The 14576-nt window shown below is 36.4% G+C and overlaps 2 protein-coding genes across 3 annotated transcripts; one reads left to right on the top strand and one right to left on the bottom strand.

The window, feature by feature from the left end:
• Positions 1-86: 86 nt before the first annotated feature.
• tigara (TP53 induced glycolysis regulatory phosphatase a) lies at positions 87-2779 on the top strand. Of its 2 annotated transcripts, XM_043228757.1 has the most exons (6): positions 87-286; positions 935-972; positions 1143-1264; positions 1565-1642; positions 1723-1833; positions 2179-2779. In XM_043228757.1, exons 1-6 carry the CDS (start codon positions 255-257, stop codon positions 2563-2565), a joined length of 768 nt encoding a protein of 255 aa, XP_043084692.1. In that variant the 5' UTR covers positions 87-254; the 3' UTR covers positions 2566-2779. The 2 variants fall into 2 exon arrangements, with proteins under 2 accessions (XP_043084692.1, XP_043084691.1); XM_043228756.1 differs by lacking the exon at positions 87-286 and having other exon boundaries at positions 882-972.
• Positions 2780-6310: 3531 nt separating this feature from the next.
• Positions 6311-14535, bottom strand: fgf6a (fibroblast growth factor 6a). Its single transcript, XM_043227775.1, has 3 exons — positions 12291-14535; positions 11657-11760; positions 6311-9745 (listed from the first exon to the last, which is right to left on the bottom strand). Exons 1-3 carry the CDS (start codon positions 12625-12627, stop codon positions 9569-9571), a joined length of 618 nt encoding a protein of 205 aa, XP_043083710.1. The 5' UTR covers positions 12628-14535; the 3' UTR covers positions 6311-9568.
• Positions 14536-14576: the final 41 nt, after the last annotated feature.

Below are 14576 nucleotides of genomic sequence, written 5' to 3'. Positions count from 1 at the left end.
ATCGCTGTACTGTTTTTGAATCGTTCAAAAGAACCGACTTTTGAAGTTGAATCGAACCTACCAGCCATGCGTATGAACTTCCGGCTAATCAAGTACAGAGATAGCGCTGTCAGTGCTGTCGCCGCAAAGTAGCAAAAATTAGGCTACTATTTGAAAACGCAAGAAGCGTGACAGTTTGTGATTGACTTTGGGAGCGAAGGATGAATATCATATAACCCCGCGACGCTATTGACGGCATCTTTATAGCTGCACCAATGCTCTCTTTTGGTTTAACGATAGTCCGTCAGTAAGTTGCGCTTTTTGTTTTGTTTACTTATGAATGAGGGTTGTTCTCATTCATAGCTATTCTACATAGCATGCTGATAATCAATGCATTGTATATTCAGTAAGGGTAAATAAAAATGATCTAAGAGAATAGTTTTTATCATGTTGTATCAATTTTAATTATAATATCACGATATTATACGGTAGGTAGGTAGGTATGTATATAAAATATGACGTTGTCTGACATTTATTACAGTTTAAATATAACGTTACTCGTAGGACTTTAGTTTAAAGTTTACTGGGCTTCTCATATCATATTACTCCTGTCTGTTCTAGCTTATGCTTAAAGGTCAATACAAATCCCTCATACAGTGAAAGGTCAAAAGAAAATTTGACGTAATCTGTAGACTACTTTATTAAACAATATATATATATATATATATATATATATATATATATATATATATATATATATATATATATATATGCTTTTTAAACACACATTTTTGAACGATATGGACAAAGTCTGCTGTCTGTAGAATGCCTTGTTTTGTTTTTTATTTACATATTTATGTACAATAGACATATTAAGTTACAATTATAACTTTTAAAAAAATGTGTGCTGCTTAGTAATGCTATTTTTATTTATCGTGCTGTTTTGCTTTACCAGTGGTGAGACGCAGTGCAACAAAGATGGCCTTTTACAAGGTAATTTTTTTTTTCTGGAAAAAAACAAACAAACATATGTTATTACTAACTAGCAGTATACCTTTATTCCATTAGCCTGTTAATTATAAGCATTCATTATTGGCCTTTTTACTGTATCGCAGCAAATGCTCTTCTAACCACAAGATGTATCGCTCACGTCTTTGTTTTAGGTCAGAAAATAGACTCTCCGCTTTCTGAAATTGGGATACAACAGTCTGAGGCTGCTGGTCAGTACCTCAGGGATGTAAAATTCACAAACGTGTTTGTCAGTGACATGAAACGTGCCAGGCAGGTAAGCAGAAACATACTAGTAGAAGTCATACAGTCTGGTCACAGGTAGAGGGAGATGTTTCTCCACAAATCTGACAATACCCCCAAATCAAATTGAGGTCAAATGAGCTGTAAATGCATGTTTTCTTGGATAAAATTTGGTAAGCATTAGAAGCGAGAAGTTTTAAGTATTACTATATTTACAGTAATGCAAAAATTAATAATGCTCATAATATGTTTGGAATCTATAATTTTTGTTATATTGTTAGAAGGTTGCACATGCACTTATTATTGGAATAATCACGTCTTTGTAAAATCACAGACTGCAGAGATCATTGTGAGGAACAACAGAACTTGTCATGATTTAGAACTAGTAGCAGATCCGTCACTCAAAGAAAGAGTAAGTATAGACTACAGCTCAGAGTCTGGCCTTTCAAAGCAACTTTTCTTATGTGTCTCAAACCTATTTCTAATCTCCAGAGTTTTGGTATAGCTGAGGGAGGTCGAGTCACAGAAATGAAAAATATGGCTAAAGCCGCCGGACGACCTTTACCAGAGTTCACTCCGCCTGAGGGAGAGACCATGGAGCAGGTAAAATTGTTTTGTGACGAAAGGAACTAAATAGAAACATTTGCTGCAACAAAATATAAAAAAATGCTGCCTCCACTAGGAATGCAATAAGTACACATTCAATGATTGTGTCAAACTCTGTCTCCCATGTTACACTAGCTTCGCTGTCTGTGATATCTGACTATCCTGTGCCTTTGGGTATTTGGGTAATTTCATGACCCTTGGTAGTATTGTTCTGTGACAATGCTAAAGTTGACTTGTATTTCCTGAATTTTTCATTGCAGAAATAGATGAATTGGAGACACTCTGTGATGCTTTAAATATAGTTTTACAATATATACAAAGCCTTTTTTTCTGTTCTTTCAGGTTAAAGTCAGAATCAAGGATTTTCTTAAGGCTATGTTCCAGCGAATAGCTAATAACCATCAAGACGAAATGCAAGATGGCGAAACATCCCTACCAGATGAAACTGACAAGGCTCCAGCAGGACTTCCAGATGATGGTGTCTTGAATGTGCCGGTCCATGCCTTGGTGGTTGGCCACGGGGCTTATATGAGCATAGCTATGAAGTATTTCTTTGAGGACCTGAAGTGCCCCATGCCCCGGGGTGTAGATCCTTCTCAGCGGTATTCCATCTGCCCCAACACTGGAATGTGCCGATTTCTTATCACTTTGAAATGTAGTAATGCAGATCCTGCACTTTCAGACGTGAAATGTGTGTTTATCAACAGACGAGATCACATCAAGACTTAGATTAAGCAACCGTTTTTTCAAAAAAAAAGTGTTTACATAAACATAAGTCATACTGTATTCAAGCACTTTACAAGCAGATTACTGAATTTTGTGATAGACAAAACATATTTTTGGAAGACAATATTTAAAAAATGTATCTGAATCCAAGTTATTGATTTCATTTTAAATGCTATAAAAGTATCAATTTTAACTAAATAAATGTGTCCACCAACTATGTTGTTGTATTTTTCCCCTCATTGGAATCACTGCAGTTTCTTTAATATTATGCAATGTTTTCTTTATTATGCAATCTTTGTAACAATTTACAAAGTTAGGTGAACATTTGTTTCATATCTGAATCATGTCTATAATAACCTGCCCTAAATTAACGCTAAACATGAAACTGATGTGCAAAGACACAATATTTTTATATTTGCATTTGTGCCATTTTTGCATTATAGTTACAGAGTGTACTACTATGTAATTCAGCAGTACATAACAGTTAATATTGAAGATATTAGAAAAGTTTTAATTCATCTATTTCTGCAAACCCATGCACCCAAATTGTGCCCTTGAACAATCTGTTGATGAAAGAAAGGTTATGTTGTTGGTTGCCCATGCTGTTTGCCTCGTTCAGAATTACATAATCACTGAAAACAAACATCAACAAATCCTACTGATATCACCAATGCAAATGGCAACATCAGATTTAAATAGTTTGTTATTACCTTTATCTTGCTATTTGCTGTCACACTACTTGACCTTAGTCTTCATCATAAAGCTTTAATGTAAAAAAAATCTGCTTTAACAAGCATTAACAAATTTAATCATACAACATATCTATGACGGTTTTCATATAATGTGCTGGGATCCTAAACTGATAAGATTTAATGAGGACAGGAAGCTTCGAAAAAGTATTTTACAATCCTGTTTTCAATCTATATAAATGCATGCATATATATATATATATATATATATATATATATATATATATATATATATATATATATATATATATATATATATATATATATATATATATATATATATATATATATATATGCATTATACAGTTTTTAAGTAATTACTTTCTTAAGATACATTTCTGAGGTAATATTTTAATTACAGACATGAATATAAAATATAATAAATACAAATATATCGGTACTTTTTAATAAATAATCATTTAGTAGAGGTGACCAGCACCACTTCATACATGTTAGAAGCTCTGACATTTCTACTTTCTGATATTACCTACATCAGTACACTAAAAAGATTCTGTCACAGTTTTTATGAAAACAGTGTCATCGCCACAGCATTTCAAGGTAGTTTAAATTTTAACTGACTTGAAAAGGTGAAAGGACTGACAAACAGTGACCTAAACTAGCCTCAACACCAGCTGAGGCCCTGAGGCCATAGATTGCATATATAGTTCTTGGTGACACGGTTCCTTTAAACTGTTTGGTTTGTTCTTTATGTCAGTGTCTTGCTTTTGGAATCATCCAAAATGGGTGGTTCACATATGGTTCTCTTTGGTGCAAGGCTTATAAAATAATTTAGATCAGTAATTTGTTAGGAATGGATCAGATGGTGCAACTTGCTTGTGTTTCTTCTGGTTTTGTATATTTGGACTGACCGGGCCCTTGGAGAGCAGTACGTGTAAAGGGTCATCATAGGAAGCGATGGTTTCTTTAGAAACATTAGCGCTGCGCTCTTGCTCGTGCTCTCTGTGTGGTCGTCGATAATTAGCAGTCCTTGACCTCGGATTCTCAGATCCCAAGGGATCAGATGGGTCAATATACTGGCTTCGTCTCTGTCTGTGATGTGTTTTATGGCTGTTTGACTGCAGAGAATGATGTAATTCTGCACTATAAGCCTTAGTGGGGCTTTTACCTCCAACAACCTTGATCATCATTGCATCACTCCTCCACGGACACAAAGCATGATGGGATTTCTTCCTGTGAATTGTTTTAAAGCAGTCCTTATTAGTAGCGCCATCAACCTGAGGATAATAATGTGTTTTGTTAAAGCACTTTTTTATAAATTATTAATTCAATCAAAAATAATATTTCTATTTACAATATGTATGTGTATTCGGTATATTTATTATGTATATATAGATACACACACATACAGAATATATTTGAAAATATTATATATATATATATATATATATATATATATATATATATATATATATATATATATATATATATATATATATATATATATATATATATATATATATATATATATATATACACACACACACACACACACACATACATACACACATATATATGCATGTCTGTGTACCTAATCTATAAAGTACACACACAAATGTTATATAAACAATTTTATTTTGTGTGTGATTAACCATTTGACAGCACTATATTAAATCCTTTTAGCTTTAATCATTATATCCATAATAATCCATATAGCAATTAGCATTGCAAAAGTCTTTAAAACATTGTAAAATCTTATATTGTTTACACATTTATATTATATATATAAAATATATATATATAAATAATATACTTACTATATATTAGGTATATATATTTAATTGTATCCAAGTACATTATATCATTTGTTTTCATGTGTAGTAGTAAGAAGCACTCCTTGCTTCTTTTCTTCGGTAAAGCAGCTCCTATATAAACGAAAAGAGCACCAATAATGTCCCTAAAACTGTCAAAATAAACAAATAAATAAATATAACTTACCTCTGGACTCTTGATAAATTGCTTTCCTCGTTGTTTTACTCATTTTTATCATCAGGAAATATCCGTAGCAGCTGATCATGGTCTCCATATTGCTCAGATTTTCTCTTGTTAAATCTCCTCGGATTGTTTCCTTTGGTATAGGATGACAAGTTATTAATGCAGAGGTGCTTAGAGCAGCCAGACAGAGAAGAAGGAGCGCGCGCATGGTCACACCGAATCAGGGAAGAGCTCAGGATACACCGGGGCAACTCGCCGCTAGTTTATATAGCTGGGCAAAATGAGTTCAAAGGTCATGTTTGCAGACCAAGAACTTTGAAGCTGATCAGCTACAAAAGGCTGTAACCAGGGTCTGGGTTCATCAGCTTTACATAAGTTAACCTAGTTTTGAAGGGGCAAATTCTGATCCGCTGCTAACTATTTTGTACTGCTAGCCTAATTGTCTTTTTTTATTATTATATTTTTTTACGTCTTTAATGTTTTCTTTTGTGCACCAGTGTTTAGTTTAGATTTTTATAGAAAATATAATAAACGGAAATTCACATTTCATCCCAACTTCTACTCAGGCCTGTTTAAAGACTACCATTGAGGCCAAGCGTCATAACCCGATTCGAAAATAAGACAGATTTTATGACATTATTAAAGGCGGGGGAATAAGGCAGAATTAATCTGAAACGTCCGCAGGACTAATGTGCGTTTTCATTCATTCATAAGCGCAGGTATTAATTTATTTATTTACATTTTGACATCGCTTCATTTATTAATCTTACATTTTAATATATTTGATATTTTTGTAAAGAAAATACTAAAAATGTAATTTATCAATTGTTAATTTTATTGTTAATTTTGCTTAACGGTATGTAAAATAAAAACCTTAAACGATACAAGATTGTAATATTACGAAAAACTGCTTGCATTTCTGATTTTTACCACACGAGGGGGGGCTAACACAACTTTTACCATCGCCCCCCACTTAATCCTCCAAACCTGTTTAAATAAAACCCCAATTTAATTATGCTTAAAGTATCATTCAGAAACACAGAGGCTAAAAAACAACCTTTTATTTTCATTTCAGTAATACAGTTGGCTGCTGTGCACAGCACATACGTATAAAAATAAAAGGAAACATTTTCTTAATATATTAGAATTCTTACTCATTTTTTCTTTTTTCATTTTTTTTTTTCAGAGAACAAAATGATTGGCAAAAAGTTTGTCGTCTCCAACAAATCGTACAATCATTTCAACAAATTGGAACTAAGGCAGAAGGTGAGGTATATGTTAGAAAATAGGAGGGGAATTTGGAGGAAGCGTCTGCCCCTCAGTGCAGGAATACAAAACTGAGAAAACACAAAGGCTGCATACGTACAAGGACACACACACACATGCACCACCCCTTACAATCATCTCGCAAGCCGCAATTGGGGCCATTTCAAAGCTGGAGACAAAGTACAGTACAAAGAGACAGGTGGAACTTACATGAGAAATAGCCGTTTCTGTATAAGCACTTAGTTTTAGAGGGCTTAACTTCTAGATGCGCATTTCTGTCCATCATTTTGCATTAAAAACCATGCAAAATTCTATTTTTCGTTTCGTCTAAGTTTAAAGAGATCAGAAATGTGGTAGAGGACAGGGTACAGTGGAGATACATATCAATAAATTAACATCAGTCATCACATACATAAAAAAGCAGTCATTTTGACAGTTTCATTGAAGCAATCACATTGCATGCCATATTGGGGTACAAAGAATTTTAAATCCATAGCCGTCAATACTAATATAAAGTTCATATTTTCAACACAGTACGGCTGAAAATCTCTCTTTATTCCCAGAACATTGAAAAATGACCATAGCCGTAGACCATAGTTTTAATACTGCTGAGACAGTTCACCCAAAAATGAAAATTATGTCATTATTTATTCACCCTCATGTCGTTCTAAACCCATGTAACTTCCATATAATGAGTCAATAGGGTCCAAAACATTCTTCAAAATATCTTTTACATTCCACAAAAGAAAAAAATGTCACACAGGTTTGGAAAGATACAACGGCGAGTAATCTTCATTTTTGGATGAAATATACCTTTAAGAAAACAAAAGTCACAAACACACTCCATGAGCATATTGTATATAATCTAAATATCAGTGTACCTGACTCAAACATCCCAGCCATAACTGTTATAAAAAATAACATCCTTCTCCTTTGTATCATTAATATGTCTCAAAATCAAGGTCAATATGTACTTGCTAGTGCTGCAGTGATTATCAAACCTTTAATTCTGTTCTGCACATTGCAGCTGCGACAGAAATCCAACACGTGTTCTAACATGATGTGTTTTGTACGTGTTTTAAGGGTTTGTAGCAAACATAAAAACAGAGCTTGATTGCAGCGGGAGCAGCAACCGCAAGAAAAATGAAGATGGAAAATGAGAGCCTCAGCCTTCAACTGGATGTTCTAATAAATCTGTCTGAATTTAATATTTCTTTAAAGGAGAAGTTCACCTAAAAATTACTCGTCCTCAGACCAAATAGGATCTATAAGAGTTTGTTTTCTTGTTGAAACAGATTTGGAGAATATTACTTGGCAATGGATCCTCTCCAGTGAATGGGTGCCGTCAGAATGAGAGTCCAGGCAGCGAATAAAACACTACAATAATCTACAAGTAATCCACGTGGTTCCAGTCCATCAGTTCACATCTTTTGTGAAAAGCTGAGCATTTGTACAATATCAAAATTCACCAACATTTTTTACAACTATTTTGGCTCAAGTTTGCTTGATCCAACATATTTTTTCTCATTAGACAAAACAAGCAATATTATGGATAATAAGACTTGTTTGAAGCTAAAAACATCTTAATGGATTCTTTTTACTACAAATATGCATCTTTTCACTTCATAAGGCATTTTTTATGAACTGGATTCGTGTGGATTACTTACAGATTATTTACATTTTTAAAAAGCAGTTTGGACTCATTCTGACGGCACCCATTCACTGCAGAGGATGCCTAAGAATGCGCTAAATTTCTCAAAAACAAAAAATTCAAATGAACAAGCAAACTCATCTACATCTTAGATGGTCTGAGAGTACATCTACAGCCAATTTTTGGCCGAACTATTCCTGTAGTTGTATAACAAAAAAGCGGGGCAAAGGAAGGGGAATGCCTACAAATACCGAAGTTCAATTCAATTTCAAGTGTGACTTGAAGCAAATCCTCTAGACAAAGTCATCTGACTTGGGAATTTAGCAGTGTGCACAGGTGTTCAGGTCTATGCTTGTAACCGAACATAAAGTAATGCAAATTATGTTATCTCGAACAGATTAAGACGGTTATATTGGTTTTTACATTCCAAAGACTTTTTGAGGTGGAGTTCAAGTATGCAGTCAACATGTTGGTGAATGAGCCCTCACTGACTGTAGAGGTAAAACATAGACACCACTAATATCAATACACATGATTAAAAAAAGAGCTTAATCACACGCTATATTTAATCTGATGAATCAAATCAGCAGTTTTCTTATTACTAAGCAACAGCTATGCTATCATATAATCGTGCCACATAATTCAAGATTAATGCAGTTCTGTGCATTTCACTAGCTTGATCAATATTTATTCAAATGGAAGCACCCAAACCTTTCAGGACTAGCCGTCCACAGACTTTCAGTCCGATTCTGAACTTACACGAGGCGTAAAATAGCCCTCTCTGAGTTTAACTCCCAATGCAGATGCATGCAATAGGTTTTTAATGTCGACTATTTGGTTATTGATCTAAATATGGAACAAAAACCTCTTTCTTGCATGCATAAAAGGAGGCAAAATAGTAGAGGCTAAGGCACGACCTAATCATGAAAAATAAGTGCTTTCATCTACCTAGAAAAATGGTGGAACATGTGAAGATCAGAGTAAACTGATATTTATTTTTCCCTCCATAACTTTTTTCATTGCGGACGTGGCTCTTTGAGGTAATAAAAAGTATCCATTTCACTGTAAAAGCTAAGGATGTTAGTCCAATGCCGGGTAAGGTTTACACCAGTTATGGCAAGCACCCATAAAAAGTGAGAGCAAAAAAAGCTCCTCGACTCTCATAATATTCATAATAGAAATCATAAGCAGCAAAGAATGGCATGTACACAAAGTTCAGACACAAAGTAAGCTACCGAAATATACATATATTATTATTATTATTATTTCAACGAGAATAAATACTGTAAGTGTTATTTTAGTTCTTTGCAGTTCACCTCTTAGCATGTTTGGGTTACCTACGAGAACATCCAACATGTGCAAATTACTGTGTTATTGCCAGGTTTGCTCATAAACGTGGGAGGAAATGTGTGACAGTCATTGCTGGGGAAGCCTTGTAGCCTCGCTGCAAGCGGCCGTGTTTGCTGAGGGCGATATAAAAGCCCTTGTAAATGGAAGACTCATATGCGTTGTAATTGTTGGGCAGCAGTGTCTCCTTGAACTTGCACTCGTCACGGAAGGCCCTCTAAAAATGGATGGGTTAGACAGTTAGTTTGGCATTACTCCTCCCATCCTCCTTCTAAACCCCACACACTACTTCTCCATCACATACACACACTCCTTTCTAATCTAACTAGGGTAAAGTGCAGGAAAACTCGCAAAGCAACATCTTACCGAGAACGCTTTAAAAACCGAGGCATTTCCAGTTTCTGTAGAATTCAAAAGTTTTCTAACATAATCATCACGTAACATGCAAGTGGACCAAAGGTTAGATTCATTTTCAAGGCCCATGCCAATTCTAATGGAAATGCCAAGCAGCTGAATATCTGAAAAGCCAAACTTATCAGTCCATCGTTTTTATCTCCCATTTCTATTGCACACAAAATGACTTTGTCTGCTTAACTGATCTCTGACTGTGCCAACAGCATAAATCTTTTAAGGAACTTTAATTAACAGATTTTATCAATGCATCAGATTTATCGCTTGCGCAAAAATGTGGAACTGTTAATAACATGCACATCACAGTCTGTGTGCTAAACAAAGTTCATGATTCATTTATGTGTTAAAAAAAAAAAAAAAAAAATATAAACTGCTGCCACTGACAATGATTGACTATCACAAACGATTGACAGTGAAAGGACCCTGGAGTCATTCAAGGTTGAGATGGAATTTAGTTAAATGATTCTGTCTACACTCTTAAAAAGGTTCAGGCTTTAAAAGTGGGGTTTTGCAGTGACGCCATAGGAGAACCTTTTTAGTTCCCCAAAGAACATTTCAGAGAACGGTTCTTACAAAAAAATGGGAATGGAAAGGCTCCATGGAACTATCAGTGCCAATAAAGAACCTTTCTCTTTAAGAGTGTATGTCATCAAAGCAGCTAATGTGTTACTCATGGTGAGATCTGGCATCTAAGTAATCCAAGGTGCAAAGTAGGTCAAATTTACATTCAAGCCATGCACAACATTACAGCTTATATCAGCCAGCAGTTATTAAAAATGAATGACAATCAATGCACTGAATTTATCGTCAAGCTAAAGCAGTGGAATCAAGACGTTTCCAAGGAGAATGACATGTTCCTGAGCACGGTGCATATATTTGTGTGCACTTCAAAATGAATCAAAGGCAGAAAAAAATGCATTTGGGTCAATGACGTGAACGGTTGTTTCCATTCTCACAAGAAAACGTCGAAACGTTTCTGCACTGTACGATTATAATCCGTTGGTTTGATGCTTCTACACTTCTTTTTCGTCAGTGAGACACATCACATGATCAAGGCTAATACTCATCTAACTGCATGTCAGTAAATGCTATATTGGGGACTTTTAGACTTTTCGTGTCTAACATCTTCCTCATCTCTCTCGCTCCAATGTTTATCGGGACCAGTCTTGAAGGTTATGTACATTCTAATCCTGATTTCGTAGCGCCAGCACATTAGAGTTAAAAAAGAAACCGCAACTGTGCCAACTGGCCTAGATCGGCATGGAACGGCACGGTTTCGCAACGAGAACCATTTGGCCGGTATTTTCTGAGTCAAAAATGTCGGGTGGTGGCCTTTTAGGAAAGGCACATTTTGTTCAGGTCAAACGAAGTAGGAAAATATCTTGATAATTATTAATTATGTCTTTAGTTTTTTTTTTTTTAGAAAACTGCTTTAGATTGTAGGCTATACATTCACACATATAAACACCTAGGCTATAATAGGCCCTACTTTATCGTAATGGTTACACATTTTAAAGCCATTAGCCTAAATAAGCAGGCTACATCAACTTTTTTTTAATGAAACCATCTTAAGATTTACACTAAAGAACTTGTCATTAAACTTGGCATTTTTGTAATCCCGAATGAATCTTTATTTGTCAATGACCCATTTAACACTGCAAGGCTGAAGTGGCGTTTTCCGCACAATACAATGAAATCAAACGACAGGCATACCTACCGTTCCGTATAACCTTCCGCGGCTGCTCATTGCGACAAACAGCTTGCTGTTCACGCCGTACAGACTAACCACTCCTCTCTCTACCGCTGAGATTTCTATTAGACCTGATTGAACAGAACATCAGCGTTACATACAAGACAGTGTGGCACACGGCAGCTCATTCACTCAATCTGCAGGACGCGTTCTGCACAAGTGGGTGGATCCAGGAGACGCACAGAGCCTTTGTTCTGCGTTTTCTCTCATGCTGGCTCATTTCTTATACTGTGACATGGAAGAAAAAAAAAAAAAAAAAAAAAAAGCCCTGCAGTTCTGGCATGTACGACAAGCAGATGGACGCTGTGTAAAATTAGTTGGCGTCTAAATTCGTCCAAGCATTCGTGTCATGTTTGAGCCTCGGGAAATTCGGCAGTGATTGACACTAGGGTTTATTTTAATAGATATGTCATTGCTTTAGGACACATGAGAAAATAGTAATAATAATAATAATAATAGTAATTTATATACATAGCGTATCTACACACACACACACATACTTATTTATTTATTCTAACGTTTTAAAAAAAAAGCTGTTCATTCAGTCATCATCCATCCCTGGTATAACGCGTCATGCATTACATTTCTGGATGCAACTCACTGTACTGGTTCTCATTATGGACACCGTTTATCCTTCCGTCTGGCAGGACCTGCAGGTGAAACCCGATGCCCACGTTGCAGTACAGCCTCCGCACTCTTTTAATGCCCAGCAAATAGTCACTCTCCCAGTTCAGGTCCGATTTCTCCACCGAGATCCCCAAAACGGAGCGGGAGAAGAGCGTCTCCCACCTTTTCTCCAGTGAAGTTGCATTAGTCCTGTTCGAGATGGGGTAGGAGGACACGATCCCAAGCAGAAAGCCCAGCAGAACAACCGCAGTCCACGTCCAGCGCCCGCTGCTCTCGCACATACTGATGAGGAACCTTTGCGCAGTGGCCATCCGGTTTACCCTCGGGGCACGTGGTCAAAATTAATGCCCCTAAAAATACCACTCTTGTTTTTCTTCTTTCGGCATGGTGGCAGGGGCTTATTTTTGGAAGGCAGGTCGGGGCTGCGAGCGTGTAACGCAATAAGCCCCTCGGCAGATGAGAAGAGCAGGGCGGCAGAGCTTGAGCTGGTGGCGGTGGCGGCGGCGATGATGATTACCATGTTTCACCTCTCTGGATGGGGAGCACCACACACTCACCAAAATGCAAGCTCACCTTGCCTGGGAGATCTTCGGGATGACATCACTCACCTTCGGGATGACATCACGCTGACCTCACCGCCGCCGGGGGTCGGTTTGAACGCCAAAACCCAATCGCCGTCGATCCGCGCGAGCGGGCCCGGGGAGAGCGAGCGCGAGAGTGAGCGCGAGAGAACATGGGGCGTGATGATGGGCTCCGTTGGCAGCTCCCAAATTGGACCGGCGGTCATATGCCCGACGGGCCGCTTCCTTATTTAGAAGGAAGGTGTAAAAACAGGCCAGTTGTCACCGCGGAGCCATGTCAATCTTGCAAAACACTTCCTGCGCTGTTTGCTCAGGAAGCTTTCACTAAGCTATATTTTGAATGTGCCCCCTTGATTTATTCATCTCGGTAAAAGCGCATAGTAAGGCACGTTTGAGCGCGAGCTGAACTCTTTTAATCGCCGATGTCGCTTAAATGATTGAGCACTCGATAGACAGACAGATCGATAGATAGATCTTTTACACCTGGCAGGTACATAAAAATTAAAGAGCCTAAATGTCCAACAGGTGGCGCTGTCTTATTATGTTGAAATCTCAAGCGCGTCGAATACTTTACGAGTCACTCCAGTTTTTACCCTGCGAGTGCTTGAAATATTTTTTTAGATTATTTATTGCCATCATTATGATTAGTTATCCGTAACCTTGTACAGCGCGAGGTCCCAGCGTATGGTCAAATGTTGAATATGGCATTGTTGAAAACCTCGCAAATTCTTTTGGATGAAGTATTAAGATTTAAATTTTAATTTCCTTGGGGATTAGTGATATTTGAGACTGGCGTATCAAAAGTCCACTACTCAAATCTAATTAACCTAAATCAGTCAAAATGGCAAATTATGTTAATATTAGTTTATCGTTTAACCATACAGGGAAAAGTTTCTGCAATATCAGCATTTTTTAATAACTTAAAATGCAGTGATTATAAGACCAGAATTCTAGTGTGTGTGTGTGTGTGTGTGTGTATATTTATTATTTTTAAATATTTTTAATCATCTCTGAATGCAAACAAATAATTCCTCTGAATTCAGGGCGGAAAGTAATGAATAAACTATAATTAAAACTGAGTCAGACATAATCCCTATGGATGCCAAATAAAGCGCAATGCAGTTTGTTTTTTTACATGCAAAATCCTGACCCATTTATCTACCGCATTAATTGTCCAAACACTTCAGAAGTCTATAATTCAAGGAACAAAAGAGAACATTGAATAGTTGTGTGTCACGTAACATGGATCCACTTCAAAACATGACACTGCACTAATTTACAGCATCAAAATGAGTTTGATGCCATTTCTTCAGCGGAAAGGTTTTATCCTCAGCTGACATAAAACGATTAACCAATCGTCATTTAAACATTCGCTAACGGATTACGAAAAAATTAAGCTTGTGTTCTTTTTATAGATAGTTCTCTTTAATATAGCCTAATAAATATTTAATTAAATCAAACTATAGATTTATGATGTAGGAAAAAAGGAGAGAGAAAAATAAAATAAGTTCAACTTAACATGAAACAATGTTACTCTGTATTTCACTGGGAGACTATTCAATTAGAAATAAGCATTTTATCCACTGGAAATGTTTTGAAAAGTGAAAATTATTTATATATGCCACTGTTGCAGGAAACAAACAGACATAACGCGGCTCAGCATAACATCATCGGCTCAT

Source organism: Puntigrus tetrazona, chromosome 25 (assembly GCF_018831695.1).
Source record: "Puntigrus tetrazona isolate hp1 chromosome 25, ASM1883169v1, whole genome shotgun sequence".
In the NCBI taxonomy this organism is placed as follows: domain Eukaryota; kingdom Metazoa; phylum Chordata; class Actinopteri; order Cypriniformes; family Cyprinidae; genus Puntigrus; species Puntigrus tetrazona.
Note: the sequence above shows the minus strand (reverse complement) of the source record. Positions and strands in the feature narration are given on the sequence as shown.

What these genes read in the sequence shown, in the direction of transcription:
- tigara (XM_043228756.1), top strand. Translation starts at nt 897, where the DNA reads ATGCTATTTTTATTTATCGTGCTGTTTTGCTTTACCAGTGGTGAGACG. An exon ending in CAAAGATGGCCTTTTACAAG is followed by an intron (nt 973 to 1,142) that starts GTAATTTTTTTT and finishes TCTTTGTTTTAG; the next exon opens with GTCAGAAAATAGACTCTCCG. An exon ending in ATCCGTCACTCAAAGAAAGA is followed by an intron (nt 1,643 to 1,722) that starts GTAAGTATAGAC and finishes TCTAATCTCCAG; the next exon opens with AGTTTTGGTATAGCTGAGGG.
- fgf6a (XM_043227775.1), bottom strand. Translation starts at nt 12,627, where the DNA reads ATGGCCACTGCGCAAAGGTTCCTCATCAGTATGTGCGAGAGCAGCGGG. An exon ending in CCATAATGAGAACCAGTACA is followed by an intron (nt 11,761 to 12,290) that starts GTGAGTTGCATC and finishes CTGTTCAATCAG; the next exon opens with GTCTAATAGAAATCTCAGCG. An exon ending in GCGGAAGGTTATACGGAACG is followed by an intron (nt 9,746 to 11,656) that starts GTAGGTATGCCT and finishes ATCCATTTTTAG; the next exon opens with AGGGCCTTCCGTGACGAGTG.